Here is a 23,493-nt window from a genome sequence, read left to right on the forward strand (position 1 = left end):
AATGTGATGGTCAATCCCACTATTCATTGGTAAAAGAGTAGCCTAAGAGTTGGCGGTTGATGGTGATGACTAGCTGCCTTCCGTCTAGTCTTACACTACTAAATTGGGGACGACTAGCACAGATAGCTGTCATGTAGCTTTGCGCGAAATTCAAAACATACAAACACACAAACCTCTAACAATCACAATTTTTCCGGCTCTCTAACTGTGAGACAAGAACCATTACACTTCATCCAAGCTAGCCATTGTGATTCCCATGGGAACCAAAGTTGTATTACAAGTGAAATTGAAAATTATCTCTTAAGAACACAACATAATATAATATGTCATTTGATAGATGAAAACCTTGGCTTTCTGTTGGTTATAGGTAATTTATAATTAAACATAAGAGAGAACTATTAATAAATCCTTAAAGAGAGGATGAGACAAGTGAGTGTGGCAGGACTGGTCTCATTTTGTATTTGATAGCTCTGTGCAAACAGTGCGAATCACCCATACCACACACACAGATATCGGCTAATTTTTGTATTTTGTTTGTGTTTTTACCATAATTTAGGTAAGTTATTGACACCATAACGTCAATATATGCAATGTGTGACTTAATAAGTCAAAATAATTGCTACTTTACAATGTTTTTTGATGGAGAAATGACATTGAAATCTAAGAAATCTAATTATGTGGTCAAAGGTTTAAAAAAAAAGAATATCTGTAGCATTGAACCATGTTGATAAAGCAAGGGCAGACATCTGTGAGAGAAGAAAAAAAAACAGACTACTCTGCAACTGGCAACCTGCTGCATACTGGATGTAGTGAAAGTTAAACAGCTTATCACTGAAAGTAACATAAGAAGTCAATCGTCCATTATATTCCTTTGTTCTTGTGGAACTGTAACCAGATAGTTCATAAGAATTTAGGTCAACAAAAGTGACATGTGATCCATGCCCAAAAGCATACAACTGTTAAAACATACAAATGATATGTGGCATATTGGAAATGGAAATTTGTTAGCATATTCAACAAAACCTGTGTCTACTTAATTGTGTAGAAAAGCCTGGGCAATTTATTGTTCTCATGCTTGTGACTCAAAGTTTCGAGAATGGTACATCACAAAACTTTCTAAGGGATTTGGGATGGTTGCTGGTTTCGGCTATAATGGTAAGTTAAACTACTAAAGTGAGTGCTGCGTAATGTTGTCTAACACTGTAAAACCACTATATACCATGAGGAAATACCATCTTTGTAAGGATTGGATGCCACTAAGGTATGACTCCATCAAAACAAAACATCTAGCCAAATTTATACCCAATATGCTAGTTCTTGCACAATATTCAGATACAAATGGAAATTCATGCAATACCCTTCACAGACATCTCTCATAACTTTCTGTACTTTTGGCTTGTGGGTTGCTCAGGTGAGCATAGTTCATAAGCTTCGTAAACAAAGCATGTAAGAAGAAGGGGAAAGCAGTGCTTTGCAAAACAGTAGTTCGTAATAATGGCCATCATATAAAACACTTCCATTCACCCTAATGTTGCTACTATAGATTGGGAACAACCCTCTGTAGAACTTGGAAATAAACATTTCTTTGTCATCCTGATTGTTCAGAACAGAATTTTTGTTGTTTTTTTTATCATCATGCAATACAAGTTTTTTCAGATGTTAACTTTAAGAGTATTGATAACAGTATACCTTCTAGTTTCAGTTTCGTTTCCCAATTTGCTATTGGTATTATAGAAGTGATACATTGCTTTGTAACCAGTGTTGATTGTATTAAGAAGTTTACCTTGAACACCATTTATTTTGGGATTTTATTTTGTTTTTAGATATAAGAGTACTAGCTGTCTTCCAAACTTTAAGAACCACATAATTATTAATGATTAGTCAGTTTCATTGTTAAATAATTTCTGAATGATGAATAAAGTTTTCTGACTCTTTGTTATTATATAATGTTTTATATACAACCAAGTGCCACCAGTACTACTTGCCCTGTGATATAATTTGTTATATGACATAAACTTCCTAAAAATAAAATTTAATATTGCATATAAATGAAAAATTGTAGCTACAATTTATTTTTTATTGTAAATTGGTATTGACTGGCAGCTGGTGGTCAAAATGAAATAAGAAAGTTCACAAATATACATCTAAGTATAGGCTATCACTTGTTGAATTTGAGGCTTTGAGATGTGTCAATAGATATATACATATCCAAGTGAACCCAGCCTGTATAGATTTACTGTTTAGGAATGTTCAGAAATTAGATAAAAACAGAAATATATGTGTATATATAATTTAGTGTTTAACAGTGGTCTATGAAATCATTTCTTAATTTTTGATTAAATTAAAGAAACATGTTTAAAATACAAAAAAAGATTATTTTACAATGCTCATTTGTTACACTAAAATTTTAGTTGTGTATATGTGTAATCTTGACTTCCATGTATTATGTTGAAAGTGGTGTGTGTTACATTATAAACAGTCAGCAAAACCAACAGTCCTCCCAGCCATATGCTCCACAAGGATGGGGTAATTCTTACCAACAGTGGCAAAATCAGCCTAATGATCCAAGTAAGTTCAGTTACATTTTTGTGCAATTATGTTTGAAACTTAAAGGAATAAGAATGATGCTTCTGTAGATTTAATAACATAATTGAAAAGAAATTATTAAAATACTTTTGATGTGGTAGTAAAACCAGAACATCTTTATTTTATACATACAATAATAGGTTTATGGTTCATGTGACTTATTTGTGATTCAGTATTATGCAATCCCAGCATCGCTTGGTGGTTAGGATGCTCATCTCATAATCTTCAGGTCACAAGTTCAAATCCTGTCACCAAACATACTTGCCCTTTCAAACACGGAATCATTATAATGTGACAGTCAAACCCACTTTTTGTTGGTCCAGAGTTGCCCAATAGTTGATGGTGGGTAGTGGTAGTGTTGACAAGCTACCTTTTCTTTAGTCTGTCATTTTTAAATTAGGAAGAGCTAGTGCAGATAGCTTTTCAATAGCTTTGCAAAAAAATCAACAAATTAGCAAATAATAGTATAAAAATGTCACAAAGAGTGACTTTTATACTTGACTCATTATAAAAAATAAATACTCTTGCAGGAAATCTCTTATTGATCATGATTTTCTGTACATTAGTTCTGACAATGAAATGAAATGATGAGTCATAAAATGAAAAAGCTATTAATATTGAACAATTAATTGATTAGTGAGAACTGATAAAACGAAACAGTGGGAAACTGAAATATCCTTTTCAAAAGATGAAAGTTAATTTTTTTAAATATAAATACTTCTACTAAAACGAGATGTGTAATAGCAACAGACAAATTTTGATTCTTATGTTGAATAAGAATAGTAGAATTGACTTAAAGCATTATTATATTTTTAGTTAGATGTCCTTAAAAACAAATTATAAGTTAGTCTGTATTAATATAGAATTTTAAAACTTCATACTCTCTGGAAATTTATGAAGATCATACACAGCCATAGTCTGAAAAAAATGCTTAAGTGACACATTAACAAGCTTAACTCTTGCTACAGATTCAGTCAATTCAACTGAGTTTGTGACCAAATTTTGACCTTTAGAGTCTTCATACTATAACTTTTAGTATTATTTGTGTATATTCAAGAAATTTTGCAAGCTTTCAGTAAACATTACACATATTTTATACACAGAAAATTAGAATTCTTAATGAACGGGTTTAACTAAACATTTCTCGGTGCATATATCGAGTGAAAAGTGATTTTTATGTTAAGATTAAAAGTACTTTTCGTCATGTGAAAATTGTCAGATTTCATTTGTGTAATTTCTAAAAACCTTCTAAATAAATTTCACTTTTTTCCCCATTAAACCTATGTAGCTTATGTTATTTTCTCTGTCCTATCTTTATACACATTCAGTCAATTTTAATGAGCTCTTAACCACCATAAAAAATACAAAATAAATCTAACTTACTCTTTTTTTTCTTTCTTGAATGACTTTAAATTGTAACATTAAACTACAGTTGTTTATCATAAATAGCTTATAGCTTGTAAGAGTATACATCTGTTTATATTTAAATTTTATTGTTTTATTGCCCTTTGAACCATTTCTAACTAATAATCTCATCATACAAGTTGTAAATAGCTTGTTGAACATGTAACGTGTTACCATATCAAATTCTGTAACACGAGCTATTTACAAACATACCTCATAAAAAATTGTTATTAACATTATTATTGTTCTTTATTTTACCTAATCTAACCTAAAAAGTTTTAATTTTTACCTTCTAGTTACTTTTATAATTATAAAGAAATAATATGAAAAACTAGAAATATAGTATCTACCTGTTGTCAATGAAATTAAACTTATTTTTTATACTAATGTTATTACTACAATAAATAATGTTTTATTTAATTAAATAATGCACCTAAGAACACAGAATAATAATACATAAAAACCAGGCAATGTCCTTTAACCATCATAATTTTTTGGCTTTCTAACTATGTGATACGAGCCATTAAAAATTCAGTAAAGCTCATCACTGTGTTTTCCTTGGAAATAAAGTTTGAACTAGATGCAAAGTAAACAATTCTATGTACAGAAAATAATTGTTTAATTAAATTTTGAATGTAACTTTAAAAGTCCTGACATGCACTCTTTCACCTGCTTTTGGCAAGAGGGTTAACTTGTTCTCTGCTGGATATATGTGTTACTTTATTTTATTAACAGTCTTTCTGTTGAGAAAATGCTAGCTTTAAACCTGTATTTTTTCAAAAACTACCAGTTGTATGAAAAGTTTCAAGAGAGCCCTGCAGTTTCCAATTTTACTTGAAAAAATTCCTGATTTGTGTCATGTTTATTTAATAAACTTTGGATCTTAACATAAGTTCTGAACTAATTGAATACACGTATGTGTTTGAGTGAAGTATGATTTTATATTAGTATTTTTTAGTTTGAATATGAAAGATTTCTTACAGTATGTGTGTTTTTGAGTTAATTGTTTTAATCTGGTACATCCCACTGCAGTATGATGTGTCTGGTTTTCTTCATTAAATATCCTGTACTGACAGTGTTACATAAAGTTTTTGTTTAATGTTTGTCTCTGTTATAAGAGTTTTTGATTAGTACCTTTCCTATAGCAATACTAGCATGGCTATTTAGGGTTAATGTTTCCTATGTGTTTGTACATCTCCAAGTTCTAGAATTTATACCTTTTCACAAAGTTTCACTTCATTGTTAAAAAATACTTTTTTAAAGGTCTAATACAGTGCCCAACAGATCTGGAAATATAATTTATTCTTTCTATTTAGATAAAGATGCTAATGCTGCTGCTTGGGCTGCTTATTATGCCCAATACTACAACCAACAGGCACAACATCAAACCCAGCAGCCAACACAAGCTCAGCAGCCAAATCAGCAGAGTACTCAGCCACATCAAACTACACATACTAGTAAGTATCCAGTGTAGTATTACCTCATTTAAAATACAGTGACTATAAAACTATGTAAGATATATAGGTTCTTTCAAAACTGACAAACATCTTTCTAAGCTATTTCCTCTTGCTAAAACTGAAATCAGTTGATGTATACTTTATCTATACTCTTTATAGGTTAAAACTTTTTTTTTTTAATAAGAATAGCAATTTATGTTGATTTTGTACAATTGTTATAAGATGGTACAAAGCATTTGTTACTAAACTGTTTCTAGAAAAAAAAAAAAAAAAAAAATTGTAATAAATTTCATTTTTATTCTGCTTTTTTCTTTATGTTACACAGTAACAGCTGCAGGTGGCCAAGCAGACTACAGTGCTGCATGGATAGAGTATTATCGCTCATTGGGTATGCATCGAGAAGCTGATATGATAGAGCAACAGACAAGAGGAAATCAACAGGTGAGGACTTTTGTCATATAAGAACCTTCATTATTGTGTTCTTTATATTTGAAAATATATCATAGAATGTCTACTGCTTAGTTTTGTTTTAAAACGTTTCTAACAGTTAGACACTGAGGTCTTACTTTTATCATCTAGACATTCACTTACCTCAGAGGTGTAACCATTATCAAGCTTTCTCTCTCAGTGTTCATTAATGTTGGAATGGTATGCCCTATCATAGAATGTCTACTGCTTAGTTTTGTTTTAAAACGTTTCTAACAGTTAGACACTGAGGTCTTACTTTTATCATCTAGACATTCACTTACCTCAGAGGTGTAGTGACTGTAACCATTATCAAGCTTTCTCTCTCAGTGTTCATTAATGTTGGAATGGTATGCCCTATTGCAGTGCCAAGTTACAAATAATTTCTGGGTGTGTATTATAATTGCTACTGTATGTTAAATTATTACGTGAGTGAAACATATATAAAATATATATTAGTGAAACTCTGCATTATGCTGTAGTGTAAAAAAGTAACAAATGCTTCAAAAACATGTTTATAGCTGTTTTCATAAAGTGTGAGTGAAACATTTCTAAAAGAAATATATATATTTATAAGTGAAACTTTGCATTATACCATAGTGTAAAAAAGTAACAAATACACCAAAAAGGTGTTTATAGCTTTTTTTCATTGTATAACTTCAGCTTCCATTTACTTATTATTCCAAAACTTTATAAACCAAATACTCAGTTACAAATAATAAATTATGTGTAGTTTTGTGCTGTAATCTGTATAAGCTGCAAAGCATGGTATTGGGCAAAAGGCTTTGTCCACACTGGATGTAGCAGATATAGTGTGGTTGACATATTGCTATACATTTTCTATACTTTCACTTGTTATTTTTCTGGAAGAGTAGTTCAGATATTGATTGTGAAATAGGTGAACATTCACAAGAGTAAAATTTCAAGAGCCTTGATTGCTAAACAGTTTGCATGCAGCTCTTATCAGTCATATCTATCTAAACAGTATTTGTATGAGTTCAAAAGTATATTTCTGATATGATTACTTACCTCTCTCTTACAGTTACAGCTATTCTCAACTTGACTGCCCTCTATTGCACAAATTTTTGCTCACCACTAGCTTTGAAACTCATATCTAATTCCCTGTGGTTCAGCTGCATTTAAGCATGCAACAGTCCTCCACCAATAGGACTGCGACAAACCCTCTTATTGCAGTTCACTTTTCAGTTTGGCATGACCTAGTGCTTGATTTCAAAAATTTTTTCTCTTCTTTATTATGTTTTGAAAATATTCAGTTACTGATTTTCACATTTCAAAATATTGTTTATAATCCAATATTGAGTTGAATTTCTTTATTTGATGGTGAATTCTATTTCATCCAAGGCTTTGGATGACAAGATTTGATGCTTATCTTCACATACTTATTGCTTGGGCTTCACATTGTTATCTATGCTTTGTCCATGAGGATCACATTTATCAGTTTCGAGCTCTTCCTTTCGGGCTGACATCAACTCCCTATGTTTTATGTTGTGTGACCTGGTCATTTCTCCTTGCTACATTTTTGCAGACTCAATTTCCATCTTTATATGGATGACTGGCTTCTGGCTCTGTCCTTCACACACATATAACTTCTGTTCAGATAATCTGCTCAGATGGGTTGATTTATCATGGTGGAAAAATCCATTATCCACCCCACTCAGTATCTTGTTCATCTGGGTTTTTTCTTCAACTCACATCCCAGTCGAACCCAGCCTTCTCCTTTTCGTCTGCGATCCAAGGAGGTTTTAGTTCAGAGGGAACTATCAGCATCTTCTCTCCCTGCATTAAAGGTTCTGTCACTTTTGAAGATTAAGGCATCACTGGGGACTCTTATCCCTCTAGGCTGTACCTACATGCATTTCTTGCAATGGGGACTACAAGATCAATGGCTTGTCTTCAGGAACTCCCTGGATTTACAGATATCCCTTCCTGCTTCTCTTCAGTCAGACTTCCTGTGGTGGTCAGACAGAGAGAACAGGACAGTAGGGGTTCCTATTCCTCCTCCTTTCCAGATATCCATGTCTTTACAGATGCCTCATTGTGAGGATGGGGGTGCATGCTGCAATGCGCAGAAGCTCTTGGGCTGTTGGTCTCAGGAGGAGTTAAGTCTTCACATCAACCTTTTGAAACTCCTTGTTGTTCATTGAGCGATGGTTCACTTTCTGTCATCTCTGCGGTTCATGACAGTTATGATTCCCTCCGACAACTCAACCGGTTGTCTCTTACCTCACCAGTCAAAGTAGCACTCAACCCCAGTCTTTAGATTCCAAGCTCACTGTCATCAAATTCATTTGGAGGCTTTGTCAAGTGCCAGATGCCCTCATTCTTGTTACGAATCGTTTGTCTCTTCCTGACAAGATTCTACCTAAGGAGTGATTTATCAACTCCAGGTATTCCGATAGCTATGTTCTCGGATTTTCCTCAACTGGATTCATTGGAATTCCAAGCTTTCTCTCATTTCTTCTGTAGTTCTGCATCATTTGGCTTTGGCCATGCATGCATTCAGCCTTTGTACATACTCTCCCATCCACCTTCAACCCTGAGTAATTTCTCTCATCAAATCCACTCTGTTTTGGGTCCTTCTTGTGGCTCCCTTTTGTCCCTTCTCCAGAACTACCTCTGTTCTTTCCATCTCTCCTGGTCCCTTCTCCAGCAACCTCATTCAGGAGTACTTCATCCCTCCATTCCTACACTCCAGCTTCACACATGGCTTTTCTCCAGTCCCTTGCAAGGGGTTTGGGACTATCCACAGGTGTAGCATCCCAGTTGTCTCACACTGTCCATTCCTCATCCATATCTGTGTATCAGTGTAAGCAGAGAATATTCTGTCATAGGTATATCAGTCATAGATTTTTTCTCTTCCTCAAGTATCTGATTTTTTTACATGGTTGTTTGACAAGAATCTGTCCTTTTCAATCATTGCGGGTTATAGGGTGGCCCTGTCATCTACCTTTCATTTTTGCCATGGGATTTCCTCTCCAATTATTTCCCTTCTCATTCTATGTCCTGTATTTACCCCAGCTCTGATCCAGATTGTCTCGTGTCTGGTCTGTGCTTTACTGTGTTATGTGTTGTTTATCCATTGGAAGCTGTCCATTTCTCATGATATTTCTCCTATCACCCTTACTGGTTGGGTTTGTCAACTTATCCATATTACATATTCCTCACTTTCTCCTGAATGTTTCCAAGTGTTCTGTGTATCGTCCCATCAGCTCTGTCACCTCACAGTGTCCTTGGCTTCTCATTTCTGTAGCCCTTTGAAGGAGATTATCTAGGCTGGCATATAGACCACTCCCTACACTTTTGAGTCACACTACTTGTACCATCTATCAGTTTCCTGCACAACTAAATATCGGCTTTTCACTGTAGCCATTCTCCATGCATTGGTGCAACGCTGAGTGAGTAAGTTTTTTTATTTCATTTCTCCATATTTATTTCGGGGTCCTATTTTACAAGTTAAGGATCCAGCTATGTGGCGAATGATGCCTGTACAGATATACTGATATCTCAAATCTGCGCCCTGAGAACTGTTAGGTCTATAATGCTCACTGTGGATATAAAGTGTTTCAAAAGACTACTTGCAGGTTCTTCCTTGTGGCATATTGCATCATATATGTGTGTACCAGACTGTACACTCTTGGACTAACATGAGTAAAGCAGAAAAAGATTGCTGCCCATCTCTAATGTTCCTTAGATTGCTGAATCAGGAACAGTTTGCTTTTCAAAATAGTGTTTTGTGGTTACCCATTGCACTTTCTCTAGTGATGCATTCCTCTAGACTCTCCAACATGTTTTCCTCCCCCTCCCTCCCCCACATTCTTCCAGTGAAGTACTGGAGTCCTTACCACTTACCTCCTCCTAGTCGTTGGGGTAGTGGATCATGGAAGAATCCTCTTGAGTGTGCATAATTCCACTCAATCGAAAATAGAGAGGTTGTGTTCTGCCTATGTAGAAAGAGTGATTATCTTTCTGCCATAGGTCTGATGTTTTCTTTCTGGTTGCCACTGGTCTGGACTGAATTATTTCATCTATATTTCTGGATGTTGGTTCCTGGGTGACTGGTTTTGGTTGAAGCTGGACCAGCCAACATAAGTCCTCACATGTGAGTGAGTTGCAAACTTCCTCCTACCACAGCCTGGATGTTATATCCCCAATGCCGATTGACTTTGAACTGGAATTGACCATCCAAGTTGCATTTTCACCTTCCTCATGTCATCCAGATGTACATTCCTGGGGTTCATTGTTGCAGGTTGTGCTGGATTTGTGCAAATGATGGTTGAGGTTCTAGGAATGGAAGCCCCTCTTCCTTTCTGGTTCCTAGACATGAGATGAATGGTTGAGGAACCACCTCCTGCCATGGGTCGGTCAAGTTCCTCCCGGTGCTACTTGTCTGGACTGGAGTTGACCTCCCACGTATAGTCTGACACATCCTAGCCACACTACACACATTTCTCTTCAGTGGAGATTTGAAATTACCTTGTTCCACCCTTTGATTATGAAACCACACATTTTTGCTCCATGTGGGCCAATAGTATATCTGGTTAAGATGTGATGTGGTCTCGTATGAGTGTTTCCTCTCCATCAGTGTTTTAGCCTAACATTGATTGTATTGTGGGAGTGCAAAAAAAAAAATTAGGAAGTGTATATGGATATTAAAGGAGTTGGGCAATGTACGTGTTCTTGGCGTGTACCAAGCTATGGAGGTCCTGGGGCATGCTTCCCCAGATAATTTTGAAATAAATGTTGCATTCTGAGCCTACCTGTGACACAAAGTCATGACAGTTTTAGGCTTGAAATTAAGAGTTACCAACAATACAATTTGTCTGATAACAGTGTGTACATGTGTCTCAAACAAGTTCCATGTACATATGCATATATTTAATAAGTAAGTGTTTAGACAAGAAAACAACAGCAATAACTTGTAACATTTATTTCCATGCAAATTACACATGTGCATGTATTATTTGGTTAATACCATCTATGTGGTTAAAGCATGTAAATATCAAGAGCTCTATCAAATGGAAAGTTTTGAATGGGTATGTTATGATAGGACACCCTTATTATTTGGTCCAGCCTTTCAGTAGAAAGCCTACACTTCAGCCTGTTCTTTATCCTGTTTGGGATACTGAATGAATGCTCTGCCTCAGCATTTGAAGGCATTACCACAAGGGACAGCAACATCAGCTTGTTCATTTCTGGAAAATAAGATAGGAAGCCTTATACTGAGCAATAGTGCTAGTTGGTTGCTCTCAGAATTAGATACATTTCAATGATTAATTCACTTTATGTTTGGAAACCTTGTAATGGAAGGCCTTCAAGTATTTTGAAAGTCACGGTCTCTTTCGACCTGTTCCCTGTGGTCTGTCTGTTCCCCGTGGCCATGATATGACCACCTTTTCCCGATAAATCTACCTTGTTAATAGCAGTCAGCAGTGCATTAAAAGTCTGTAGGGACTTTTGTTGAATTTCCTCCTCTTCTCATACCAAGTTGATGCTGTAGATGTAGTAATGAGGCATATTTCTAGTTGGCTATCTCCTCTGTCACCAGCCAATAGACTGTTTTCATGGCAGCTGTATATGCTTTTTTCTCCTCACTTATAGCATGTTTTTTCACCACCTCAAGGGTTTTTTGAGATGGATCCTATGCTGCTGCAGCCGTCATATGTCCCTCTGATGATGTATGCGTGTACAGTAACTTCAGTCTAAAAGAAAAATACATTGCCAGTAGTATGTTTAGGTATTCATGTCAAATGACAATATATTATTAATGGAATTAATGTATTTGGCAAAATTTATGTTTCAATAGGGTCTTGCTTTATATTCTTTCATTTAAAAAAAAATATTGAAAATAATAAAATGTCCATTTTATTTTCTCAATTTCACCTAAACTTGTCAGTCCCACAAGTACTCCACACACACTGCCCTTGTCATGATTTTTTGCACTAGTAGCATTCTGAATCCAGTTTTGGAAATTATCATGACGGAGCCATCCTTTAACAAATTTCACTGTTCTGTTTTTCGTCTTTCTTGGCATCAGTTGCAGCATCAGCAGGTGGAACATGTAGAGTCTGGATGCTAGCAACTGGAGTGACTAGAGCAGGCTCAGCAGGTTCAACATTAGACTCCTCAGCAACCCCAAGATCAATCTCTGTGGATCTTTGATCTGTGTGTCATTTTTGAAACACAGATATTTTGTTTCATAAGCGTAATGCTAGACAGCTTAACACTATAGTGTATCAAATGACGAACTTTTACATTCTGTCATCCAATCCGTGGCAAACTTAGTTACTAGTTACTGTATGATGCCCAACTATTTCTTATAAAGTCTGAAGAAATTTCATTAGATAATATGTTAATGATAAATACATTGGCATAAAAACGTTAAACATGTGGATGTGGTTATATTATGTGAACAACCACCCACGTCCAATGTGCAGCAGCAGGCAGACCCGCCAAAAAAGTAACATCCCAACAAGACAACTTCATATTTTTCCTTAAGCAAATGAAGTTTTTGTGATATGTAACTACAGTATATAGATGTATGACACCAATATGACATTTTGATAATGTTTGTTCTATTATTTGATGAGAAATGATGTGTTCATGCTGGGGAACATTTTGTAGACACAAAGCCTGACAAAACTTTGTTTAAAATGTTGACATAATAATATATCAAATAACATTAGTGACGAGAACTGTTTGATCAACTTTGAACATAAAATAATAATACATTTGATGTCATATAACTATTATAATTTAACAGGCTTTCCAACTGAGCTATAAGTGCATTAAAAATAATTCCTGTAGCTGATTGAGCAACTCTGAATCTGTATGCTGTTGTAAGAACAAGCCAGCAGTATACATCAATCAATAAATTAAAATCTTCTCTTTCTGTTGGTTGTAAATAAAATAGTAGCAAATGTTGGAGAGAATTATAGACTCTTTTTGAAAAAAAGTGTGTGGTAGGAAAACATCACATGTGGGTCTGACTTTCTAGTTTATATTTTTGTAAATCACAATTATTGGAGGCTATGAAATTAGACTATATTAGCAATATCTAATATGTGTTTGTAATTTGTATAAAAATGCAGAAGTCCAAGTAAGGGAAAAGAATTATTCAATGGGCAATTCAGAGCAAACCAGTGTCCTTCTATAAAGTAAAGATTGAGAGTTTGTTTAAATATTTCCTTTTGAAATTAACTTATTCGTTGCCATGTGACAAACTTGGTGGGTTCTAGACAATTAAGTTTCAAAGCCAAATTTCTCTTGTGGCATATGAGTTTGGGACACTGTGACTGATCCTTGACATCTCTTGAATGTTTAATTTTATTTATATTTAATTTATTATGCAGTAGTAGCAAACATGTTAAGAAATTAAAACGTGTATAAATATTAAAATTTGATTTATTAATTAGATGTGATGCTATGTTTATTGACATAATAATAGAATTGTTTAAATTTTAAATTTAACTCTCGAAAGTGTCATGACATGTACACTTTGACCCCCACCTGTATAAATAAGAGTAACATTGTCCTATGATATACATTCTCTGTTATGTCCTACAATATTGTTCATCCAGATTTTATTTAACTGTCTTCCATATATACGTATAACGGTTTATTTCTAAATTTAAGTACTGCTAATTAGTGTTAAATATTATATCTAATTTAATGTAATTGCTTTGTATATTAAATCATGATAAATAATGTTTTTAAAATTATTAGCAGTAGTAGTGTTTTCAAAATTATTATGTAGTGATAAACTAGCAGTAGATACTGTATGAAAGGTATTTTTACACCTCACTAATAGTGTTAAAGACTTAATTGACAGAAAGCTCTGTGAAGTGTGAGTACCCGAATGTGCGTATGTACCATAGCCTTGCTTTAAGAATCATATTTTCACATTGAAAATAGTGGTTAAATTTTTAATGAGAAAGAATTTTGTTTAAAAAAAAAATCTACTTAAGCTGGTTTGAGTCATTTTTAAAATTCTGACAAACTTGCTTTTGTGTATGAAGATTTGAAAACATTAATGTTTTCTAAAAAGTCATTCTATGAAAAGTTTTCTTCATTTTAACAGGTAAACTTTATATATGAATACTCCAAGTTCATGCACTCAAGAAAAGGCATCCATATATATAAAGTTTACCTGTGAATTTGAAAAACAGGGTCCTCTGGATATTTTGCCATTTTCATTTTGCTATGAGCACATAGATGTTTCTAATTCAAACAAAGCAGGACATTAAAATGAAAGTTCATGGTATATATATATATTATGTTATGCTGTTAAAGTATGACCTATTTATCAATGATTTGTGTGATATTGCATCACAACACAATTGGTAATTATTAATTTTTTACAAGTTTTTTTTACTAGCCATATAAAAAATTTGTCCTGTAACAGAAACCATAATAGCATCTCTGCCTTCACTGTTGATAAGACCTTTTGGTTAACTATAGAAGGGTTCAGTCATTTTGACTGACTATGTAACTACCATATAGCCATGAAACTATATTCACTATAACCTTGAATGTACTTAATGTATCTTCTTGATGAAAAAAAGATGGTATGTGGATTTGACTTTCTTGTTGATATCTCAGTAAAGCAAAAAGCATGGGGTTATAAATTTATGTTATGGCTCATCAATATTAATGCTGTAAAGATGTAATTTACAACAAACTCAGAAGATCATATAGGCATAGAAAGGAAATCTAAAATGGAAAATTCTGAGCAAAGAAGTGAAGACTGAGAATTAATTTAAATATTTCCTTTAGAAATTAAGACCAAGTTTGTTGACATATATTGATAATATATAAACTTGTTTAATTAGGTTTTGAATGTAACTGTAAAAAGGTTGTGACATGCTCACTTTGACCCACCCATGCTTGGAGGATTAATTCCAGGGTTCATCAGGTAGGCTGTGAATGTCATATGTAGTCCAGGTCAAAATGTTCTTTATAGCAGTCATTTACAATATATATATATATATATATATATATATATTAATTATCGTGGTATATAATGTCTTTCTTGTGTTATCTATTGATTGGTAGTTTGCATGACATTACATCACAGTAAGACTAATAATAATATTTTACAAATCTTCCTATACTGGCCATATACAACAAATTTTCAATAATAAGAAACGTAATAGCATGTCAACCACGTGCCACTATTGATAAGGCTTTTCGCACAATACCAGAGCTCCTCGGGTCCACTGGGAATGCACACACAAAGTCTTGATCAAAATGGTATTTATATAACATGCTGGCGAATCATGATCTGTTGATTGGTAGATTGTGTGACATTATATCACAGTAAGACTGGCAATAATTTTTACAAATCTTTCTTTACTGTCCATATACTATAGGTTTCCAATAAGAAGAAACATTAATAGCATCTCAACTGTACATCTTGTGAGTACTCCACTGCCAATGAGGCCTTTCGCTCAATACCCGACATACTTCAGTTGTGCCCTATAAATCACTCAGTAAGCAATATGGCAAAACATTATTGGTTCCACAAATACAAAGTGTGTTGATTTTATTGGATAATATAATTTATAATGAGTTATCATGCAAATGACTGAATAGAGCAACTTACAAATTCATTGGTGATACTTGTATAGGTAATATTACTATAAATTTTTCAGTATCTGTGTTTTGCATGTTGTACATTTGCATCACAAAATAAAATGTTCAGACATTTTGTTTTATTAAAACATACAGATCTTTACACTTCAACATAAACAATGGTTTGTAAGCAATGTCACATTTTAATATTTATCACATCTCACAATAATGATATACTGAAGACTGAAGTTGTTTAAAGATTCATTAAGAAATGAATGAAAAGTAAGAAAATTACCTTAACTAAAATTTCACAACTGTACCTACACCTTATTTGATACACATTTGAAAAAATAATGATGTGACAAAAAAAAAGTTAATTTCTCCAACAATGTGGTAGTTGCATTATAGGTGAAACTACTTTAATAGTAAATCTTTCTTAGTCATCACTTGCAGGCCAAATTCTCATCTTATAAACCTTGTTATATGAGCTTTCATACACACTTTCCAGAAATGTTTTCTTAATTATTTATGATAAATTAGTTTAAGAAAATATGATTCTAAATATGAAAGAAGAGATTATAGTCTTTGAAAATAGTGACTAAGCTCAAACTGATTCTTTTTACGAAAAGTAATATCATCATGCTGAACGAGAACTTGGCTACCATTCTGGAAGATTATCAGAGAGTCTTGAAGCAAAAATATTCCTAGACCGTGGGCCTTTACCAGTTGAATTTTCATTCAATGAAGTGTTTGTAAAAAATTATTGTATAGAGTTCATGTGGGTGTTTGAATATTTAATTTTGTAAATAAGATTAATGAATTGGTTTCAGATGTGTGCTGGTTGTTTGGTAAACCATAGATGTTCTTTTTTTCTTATTGTTGTTTTTTAAGTACTTTATCCAGTGACGATGATAATGTATATAGTAATGATGATTTATCATGTGACCAATAACAAAAATTCACAGTGATATTTGTTGCTGTTGTTAACTGGTCTGTAAATAAGCAGTATTTTCTCGAGTATCTTGGTAAACTGTTGCCTAGTGACCCACTCCATAATTCTGTTTACATTATTGCTAAAAATGTGTACATACCATTTTGTTTGGGGATCACATACAGTGTTGTGTCAGAGTTGAACAATGCACTGCAAACTTTTTCATCTCTGATCAATAATAAAGAGAGTAGGTATTGGACAAACTAATGTATCTGGCTTGCTTACTGACAGGTTTTGCATTGGTCATGGAAAAACATGGAAATTTTAAATCATATTTCCAAAGATGGAAAGTTCTTGAGAAATGATAATGCAGTCAAGAATAATGAAAACTAAATTTTTCATCAAAGTTTTTTATCCAGGAATTTTAACATACCATCAAGTAAATACCTATTTTAGCCCGACGTTTTATATCCTGCATCTCAGCATCATCATCAACACTCACTCCCCAGAACAGCAAGTTTTTTCTTAATCCTATATAAAAATTTAAAAAAAGTCATATATTAAGTGACTGAGTGAATGTTGCATTACTGTTACATTAATAATACATCAATTCTGTTTGACTTGGCATCCAATAATAAAATGTTTGAGTAAAGAACTAATTATGCTAACATGGTTACATTTTACTGGACACTCTTATAAGTACTGTCATGTCTGGATAGAAACTGATGGAATGTGTGCATACTCTTCTGTTATTTATTTCATTGTTCAGCATGTTTTTTTTGGGTTATTAACTTCTTTATGATGGTTATAGTCTGAAGTATCAGTTTTCGAATGATTTAACATCATTTCATTAATCAAATGACTTCTTGTGCACCTGAATTTTTATATTTCTCATTATATGGGACTACTTGATAATTGTAATGTACTTGATTGATCAACTACAGAGAAAATAATAATTATGAGACCATCTTCTGTATTGTCAGCCATATTCACTTTTACCTTGAAAGTATCAAGGCTTATTGTTAAATTCTTATCTCTGTTTTCTGTGTGTTTCGGTTTGTGTAGTAATCCTAATATATTGTTCTAGTCTAATTTAATTTCAGTGTTTTTTTTATAAAGTTTAAATTTGTTTCATTTCACTTTTATTGAAATATGTTATTTTTTTACCTTAATCAGCTAATTTTACATTCAAATACATTGCAGTAGTTTAATAATTACAATCAGCTGGTTTCCAAGCTGTTATTCTTCCTCTTGAAAATAAGGTGTTTTTTTGATAGACATCACATTGTGTCTTTACTTATTCATTCCATCTGCAACAATTCTCTGGACCTGTCATTTTAAGTACTAGACAACCTCTCCTTGTTCCTTTAAGCAAGTAATTGTGTGCATGGTACATTTTAACTGTTGGAATACCACACTGGCTTGAAGTTAAGATTGGAAAAAAAAAGTTTTGTTTATGTTTCATTATATGTAATAAAATAGTTAATAGTCTAAATGCTGGGATGAATAAAAATATTAATAAATAGCCCAGAGTGTATCTGTATCATTCTTTCACACATTAAAAAGTATATATTTCAGAGTTGAAAGTTATCCTGTAAAAAACTTTTATTTATTATTATACATGAAAATGAAATGCCACACTTGCATTCCTGATTTGTTTTTCAAGTTTGCAAAAAGCTTGCTTTATTATTTTATACTTTATTTGAATTAAATGTTCCAGTATGATGGGAGAATTTTTTTTTGTGAAACAATATGAAGTAGACTTAGTTAAATGATATTGGGCTCAACTGTATCAAGTATTATTTTCTCTGATAAGGCTGCTTTGTTAGACCTTGTTTACATCAGGCTTTCTTGGCCTAACTTACTCCTTGAATGGGCAGAGAAAATCACCAAAAATAAATATCAAAATGAGTTTAAAACTTTACAAATAAATTAAACCTAATATAAAAAATTGAGCTGTCTTATAATTTTGATATGATAAAAAAAGTTTTTGTTTTGAAGCTGTATGTAGGGTTTTTCAAATCAAAACAAAAAATATAGAAATCTATTTTGAATTTTCAAACTATTTCATACAGTTGCTTCTTTTTGTGAAAAAAAAACAAACCATTATTTTCACTGATGGTGACAAACAACTTGAGATAAATGTTTGTTTATTCTACCTAACGTTTCGGCTTATGTCTTTTTCAAGGTTCTAAGGATTTTACAGGTTACAAAACTGATTTTAAGTTATAGTAACTGAAAAGAATACAAATGGCGTTTGGATTGAATCAAACGAGGTTCTTTAAATTTTCTATCAAGAAAGTTGTCATCAATCTCTCCAATTTTGATCTGTCTCCTTACTTATGCCATGTGCTTTGATGTAATGTTCAGTGGTGGCTTCTTTGTAGTCAAGATTTGTAGTGGCACAAATGTGTTCTTTGAGATGGTCATGTATTGGATGACTGGATTCACCTATGCATATTTCTGAACACTGTTTACGTGTCATTCCATGGACGGTGTTCCTAAGTGTGCAGGATTGCTCTAAGCCATTGGTCTTAGCAAAGCACTTTTTGGATTTGCATGGATTGTTGTTATTGAAGGCTGAATGAGTAAGTATAGCCTTCAAGATAAAGAAAAAATAGTTTTTTAATTTCATCTTTGATAATTCTGCCATAAAACATTTGTATGTTTGTAAAGTATTCAGAAAAAGAGTGAGAGAGTTTCACAGGGATTTCTGTTTCTCTAAAATATAACTTATGCATTTTTAAAGTGTCAAATGTGTAATTGCTTTTAACTCTTAAAAGTAAAATATTACTGGAAATAGTATCTAAGTACACTATCTTCATTTTTGCTGAAAATCTTACATTATAAGCTTAGATTCATATAATGTGTTAGCAAGAAGAAAATGAACAAATGCAAGAGCACTTGTCCAGAACAAGTGTACAGAATGGCTACTAGGAATTCTGCCATGAAAACTGTGTACTCATTAACTGTGAGATGTGTTCAACGATAAAGCTCCAAATCATTTCGGGCCAAGCATAACCCAGTGATTGATTAAATTTGCCAGACAAGGGATCCAAGTTTCCATGGTTCATCTCCTGTTACCATGAAAAAAACAACAGGTTTTGCATTTCAGAACCATAGGTGTTTTGTAAGAATGACAGTCAAATCCTTTCCCCTTTAAGTCTACAGATTTACAATGCTAAAATCAGGGGTTTGATTCTCCTAGGTGGACACAGCAGATAACCCGATGTGGCTTTGCTATAAAAAAATACACACACAGTCAAATCCTGTTATTTGGACTGACAAGAGTAGCCCAAGAGTTGGTGAGGGGTAGTGTTGACAAGATGATTTTCCCCAAGTCTGTCACTTCAGATTTAGGGACAGTTAGCACAGATAGGCCTCATGCAGCTTTAATCAATAAACAAACAAAGCAAATATTTGTTTATTACTGTTAAATGTGACAGTGAGCACAATCTCTACATATTGTGTGAAGATGTATTAATGGATGGGTGGTAATAGTGACTACCTGCTTTTCCTCTCGTCTTTCACTTCCAAAATTAGGAATGGATAGCGCAGACAAAACAAAACAAACAATTTTTTGCAGTTAAACATCATAGAATTAATGCCTACTATACATATTATTAGAATACATATTTAAAGATGTGTTAATATTTTAAACTTAAGTAAATTTGTGGCTTGCATATAACTGAGGAATGTGATTTTCTGATATTTCTCAAATTCAAAGTTCCATCAAATGTAAAAAAAACTGTATACTTAACATTTAGTCAGCTTGCATCATTGTACAATTTGACAGAATGATATCAGTATTAAAGAAAAGCTGGTAAGTAAAATTATAAAGTTGTACTGTTTTATACAGGGTTAATATCAAAATCATTTTGAATTTACAAATCGGCAAATTATGTGACATCCACAACTGACATAAAACTACAGAGGGATGTCATATATCATGACTTAAACTTGACATTGTTTAGCATTTTGTAAGTAGTGTGATGCTACCAAATATTAATTGCTTTTGGGAATGGTATGTAACAGCTATTTCCAGTGCAAAATATTCATACGCTTTAATCATAATAATATGCTCAGATAGGGGATTTAGAATTTCCAAAATGAGGGTTCCATTTCATTATAAAACAAAGGAATATGGATCAACATTGGGAACCAGGACCATCTAGAAGGAGAAGTGCAACAGTTCACACCTCATCCTTGGTAAGCACACTGTGGCATTTTGTACAAATGAGAATCCACAAACACAAAGTTCAATAGCAAAAGTAATCCACGTGCCTCCATTAACAGTATGCACAGCGTAATCAAGTTGGATCACCTTCTGGATGTAAGCCCAACAGTTATTGGCTCACCAAGATAAGTGTTCCAGTCATACTTCCTTCTCAACTGTTGCATACCATAAGCAGCTGTCTAATAAAATGGGTATTTATGCTATTCCATGCAAAGACTTACCGATGAAGTTTCTGAAATCAAAAACTTTGTATCTTTATATGATCAGATTGTTGAAACTGGCTCTAGAAAGCTATTGTGTTTGTGCAATCGGTGGGTTATGAAAAGCAAGCAGGGAAGTGTATTATGCTTTAGACATGATAGCCTTACAGTGGATCCTTTTGTAACTGAAACTGCAGCTGGGCTGCTGTCAAGATACACAATCATCAGGTGGAACAAGATTGGATATGTTGGTATGGGTTCTAATAACATGGGGCCCGGCATGGCCAGGTTGTTAGGGCACTCGACTCGCAATCTGCAGGGTCGGGGATTTGAATCTCCGTCCCACCAAACATGCTCACCCTTTCAGCTATGGGGGCATTATAATGTGATGGTCAATCCCTCTATTTGTTGGTAAAAGAGTAGCCCAAGAGTTGGCGGTGGGTGGTGATGACTAGCTGCCTTCCCTCTAGTCTTACACTGCTAAATTAGGGACGGCTAGCACAGATAGCCCTCGTGTAGCTTTGCAGGAAATTCAAAATAAACTAAATAACCAACTAACAACATGGTGAGGCAGTTAGTACTCAAGCATGTGTGTAGGGCAGCAGTGAAATTTATTTTGATGTTTATCTAGAAAATATCCAGATTTGAGTTCTCAGCAAATGTGAATTTTGTTTTATAACCCTGTAAATTAAGTTATGATACTATTTTTTAAAATGTTCGTATGATTATTTAAACAAAGTGACAAGACAATTTTTTTATTTTTTGAAGTAAACAGTTAGCTTATTTTTTTTACTATTGACTTTTTGTATTTGAATCTCTTTATAAACTGCTCATAACATATAAATCTAACACTAAAATATATTTTTTGTGCAAATGACCGATGGAGACTTAAAGGTCAATTTCTGTGTGCTACTGATCTGTTCATGTTTTCTTGGGCTGTATTTTAAAAACTGGCCTGATTATCACTTCTATTAGCTCTTTAATGCCCAGATGTGTTGATTCAATGCTCATATTGTATGGTTTACTTTATTGCATTTCAAATAAAAAATACTGGATGAAATTCTTTGAAACTTGATGAACCTTTACAGGTTTTTTAGTTTCTGCCATCTAAAATATCTTATTTTTGTATGTGCTATCTATATGAATTTACAGCTATGAAAAGTCAAAAAATATTTCATTGTGATATGTTTTTAAGACACGAAAACACTTACCTTTGTTGCAGATGCCAGTTACTGATTTTTGTCTTTTCATAAAGTCTTTGAAGTTTCACAGTAAAGTTTTTTATTCTACAAAACTGTAAAATATGTTTTTTTTTTATTCTAAGAACATAGCACACAATTTCATTGTGCTTATGATCATTGGGGTATAATACAAATAACTTTTATATCATACCAAAATTACAAGAAAGCCAATATTGGCTTTTACAGTTTAAGAGAAGAGAAAAATAATTTTTTTTTAATTTTTAGATCTCTAGCCTATTTCTTCTCAAAACTGAAATTTGGGATTTACACCACACTATGACAACCAAGGTTAAGAAATGGTGATTGGCTAACATCAGTAAAATTAGACTTGTATTGAACTTACAATGCTCAAATTGGAGCAGATTTGCTCAAAACTGTTTTTGCTTTCCTCCTAGAGGGATGTGAGTGTCTAATATTATCAGAGAATATTCAGGAAATTCACAAACACAAATGTTTTTGTTTGAAGTATGCTGAAAGTAACCCAAAATAAACTTTTAGATATTGTTTTACACATAATATTACAAAAAGACAAATTTTCTATTGAATAATTTTTAGCTGTTATGTATGTTAAAAAAGTGTGAAACCCTATTACATGTTTATTTCTATAATTTTTTAATTCGGTGATGCAAATTTATCTTCAATGTAAAGCAGACCTAGCCGAGCATCGTCAAATCAATGGGAACTTGCCACAACAATAACCTGAAAAAGATCTTTGAAGTTGGTTATTATACGTTATGATTATAATGATCAAATTGTCAACTACATTTTCACTCACATAATTTGTGAGCCATTGAGAGTCCTGATGTCTCATTGCTTGATTTTAGTTTTAATGCACAAATGAATAAAATAGTGGCTTCTAATTTCTAGGTTATCCAGCAGTATGGACAAGAAACTTCTGAGCAGTATGGCCAGCAGCCTCAACCAACAGCAGCTACACATCAAGGTCAAGGACAAGTACCTGCAACACAGGCTTCTCAGAACCATCCTACTGGTGTAACAACTCCATCCACTGAACAACAGTGGCAATATTCACAACAGGCTCCTTACAATCAGCAACCTAACCAGTATCAAGGCTATGGATACAGTCAGCAATAACTTTGTAAAAAGTATGAAGAATGGAGTGTATATTTTTAAGGCTGATTACATCATTAATAAAGTAACCTGTAGTTTGTTTTCTTTTAGTTTTGTTTTCTTAACAACTTAATAATACAGAAGGCCCATACATTTATTTTCTTTCATTGTAAAACGTTAACCTTACAGGTATATATATAATTTTCATTTTATACCAGATTATTATACATATCATGGGTCACTTCAGAAATTATGATTTCAACAAGTCACAGACATTTCTACAATTAAGTATGTGTAAAAAAAAAAAGAA

At 33.2% G+C, this 23,493-nt stretch overlaps 1 protein-coding gene across 5 annotated transcripts in view; it reads left to right on the forward strand.

The window, feature by feature from the left end:
* LOC106459772 (far upstream element-binding protein 1-like) overlaps positions 1-23,493 on the forward strand; it is a 154,019-nt gene that overhangs the window by 128,535 nt on the left and 1,991 nt on the right. For 4 of the 5 annotated variants that reach the window (XM_013919425.2, XM_022386313.1, XM_013919426.2 and 1 more), the window contains 4 exons: positions 2,480-2,568; positions 5,307-5,447; positions 5,773-5,888; positions 22,980-23,218. In XM_013919425.2, the coding sequence (XP_013774879.1) occupies positions 2,480-2,568; positions 5,307-5,447; positions 5,773-5,888; positions 22,980-23,207 (574 nt within the window). In that variant the 3' untranslated portion in view covers positions 23,208-23,218. Of the gene's footprint in view, positions 1-2,479; positions 2,569-5,306; positions 5,448-5,772; positions 5,889-15,301; positions 15,422-22,979; positions 23,219-23,493 lie in introns of those variants that run through there. The other variant, XR_002610627.1, reaches the window with a different exon arrangement.

Source organism: Limulus polyphemus, unplaced genomic scaffold (genome assembly GCF_000517525.1).
Source record: "Limulus polyphemus unplaced genomic scaffold, Limulus_polyphemus-2.1.2 Scaffold659, whole genome shotgun sequence".
Lineage (NCBI taxonomy): Eukaryota > Metazoa > Arthropoda > Merostomata > Xiphosura > Limulidae > Limulus > Limulus polyphemus.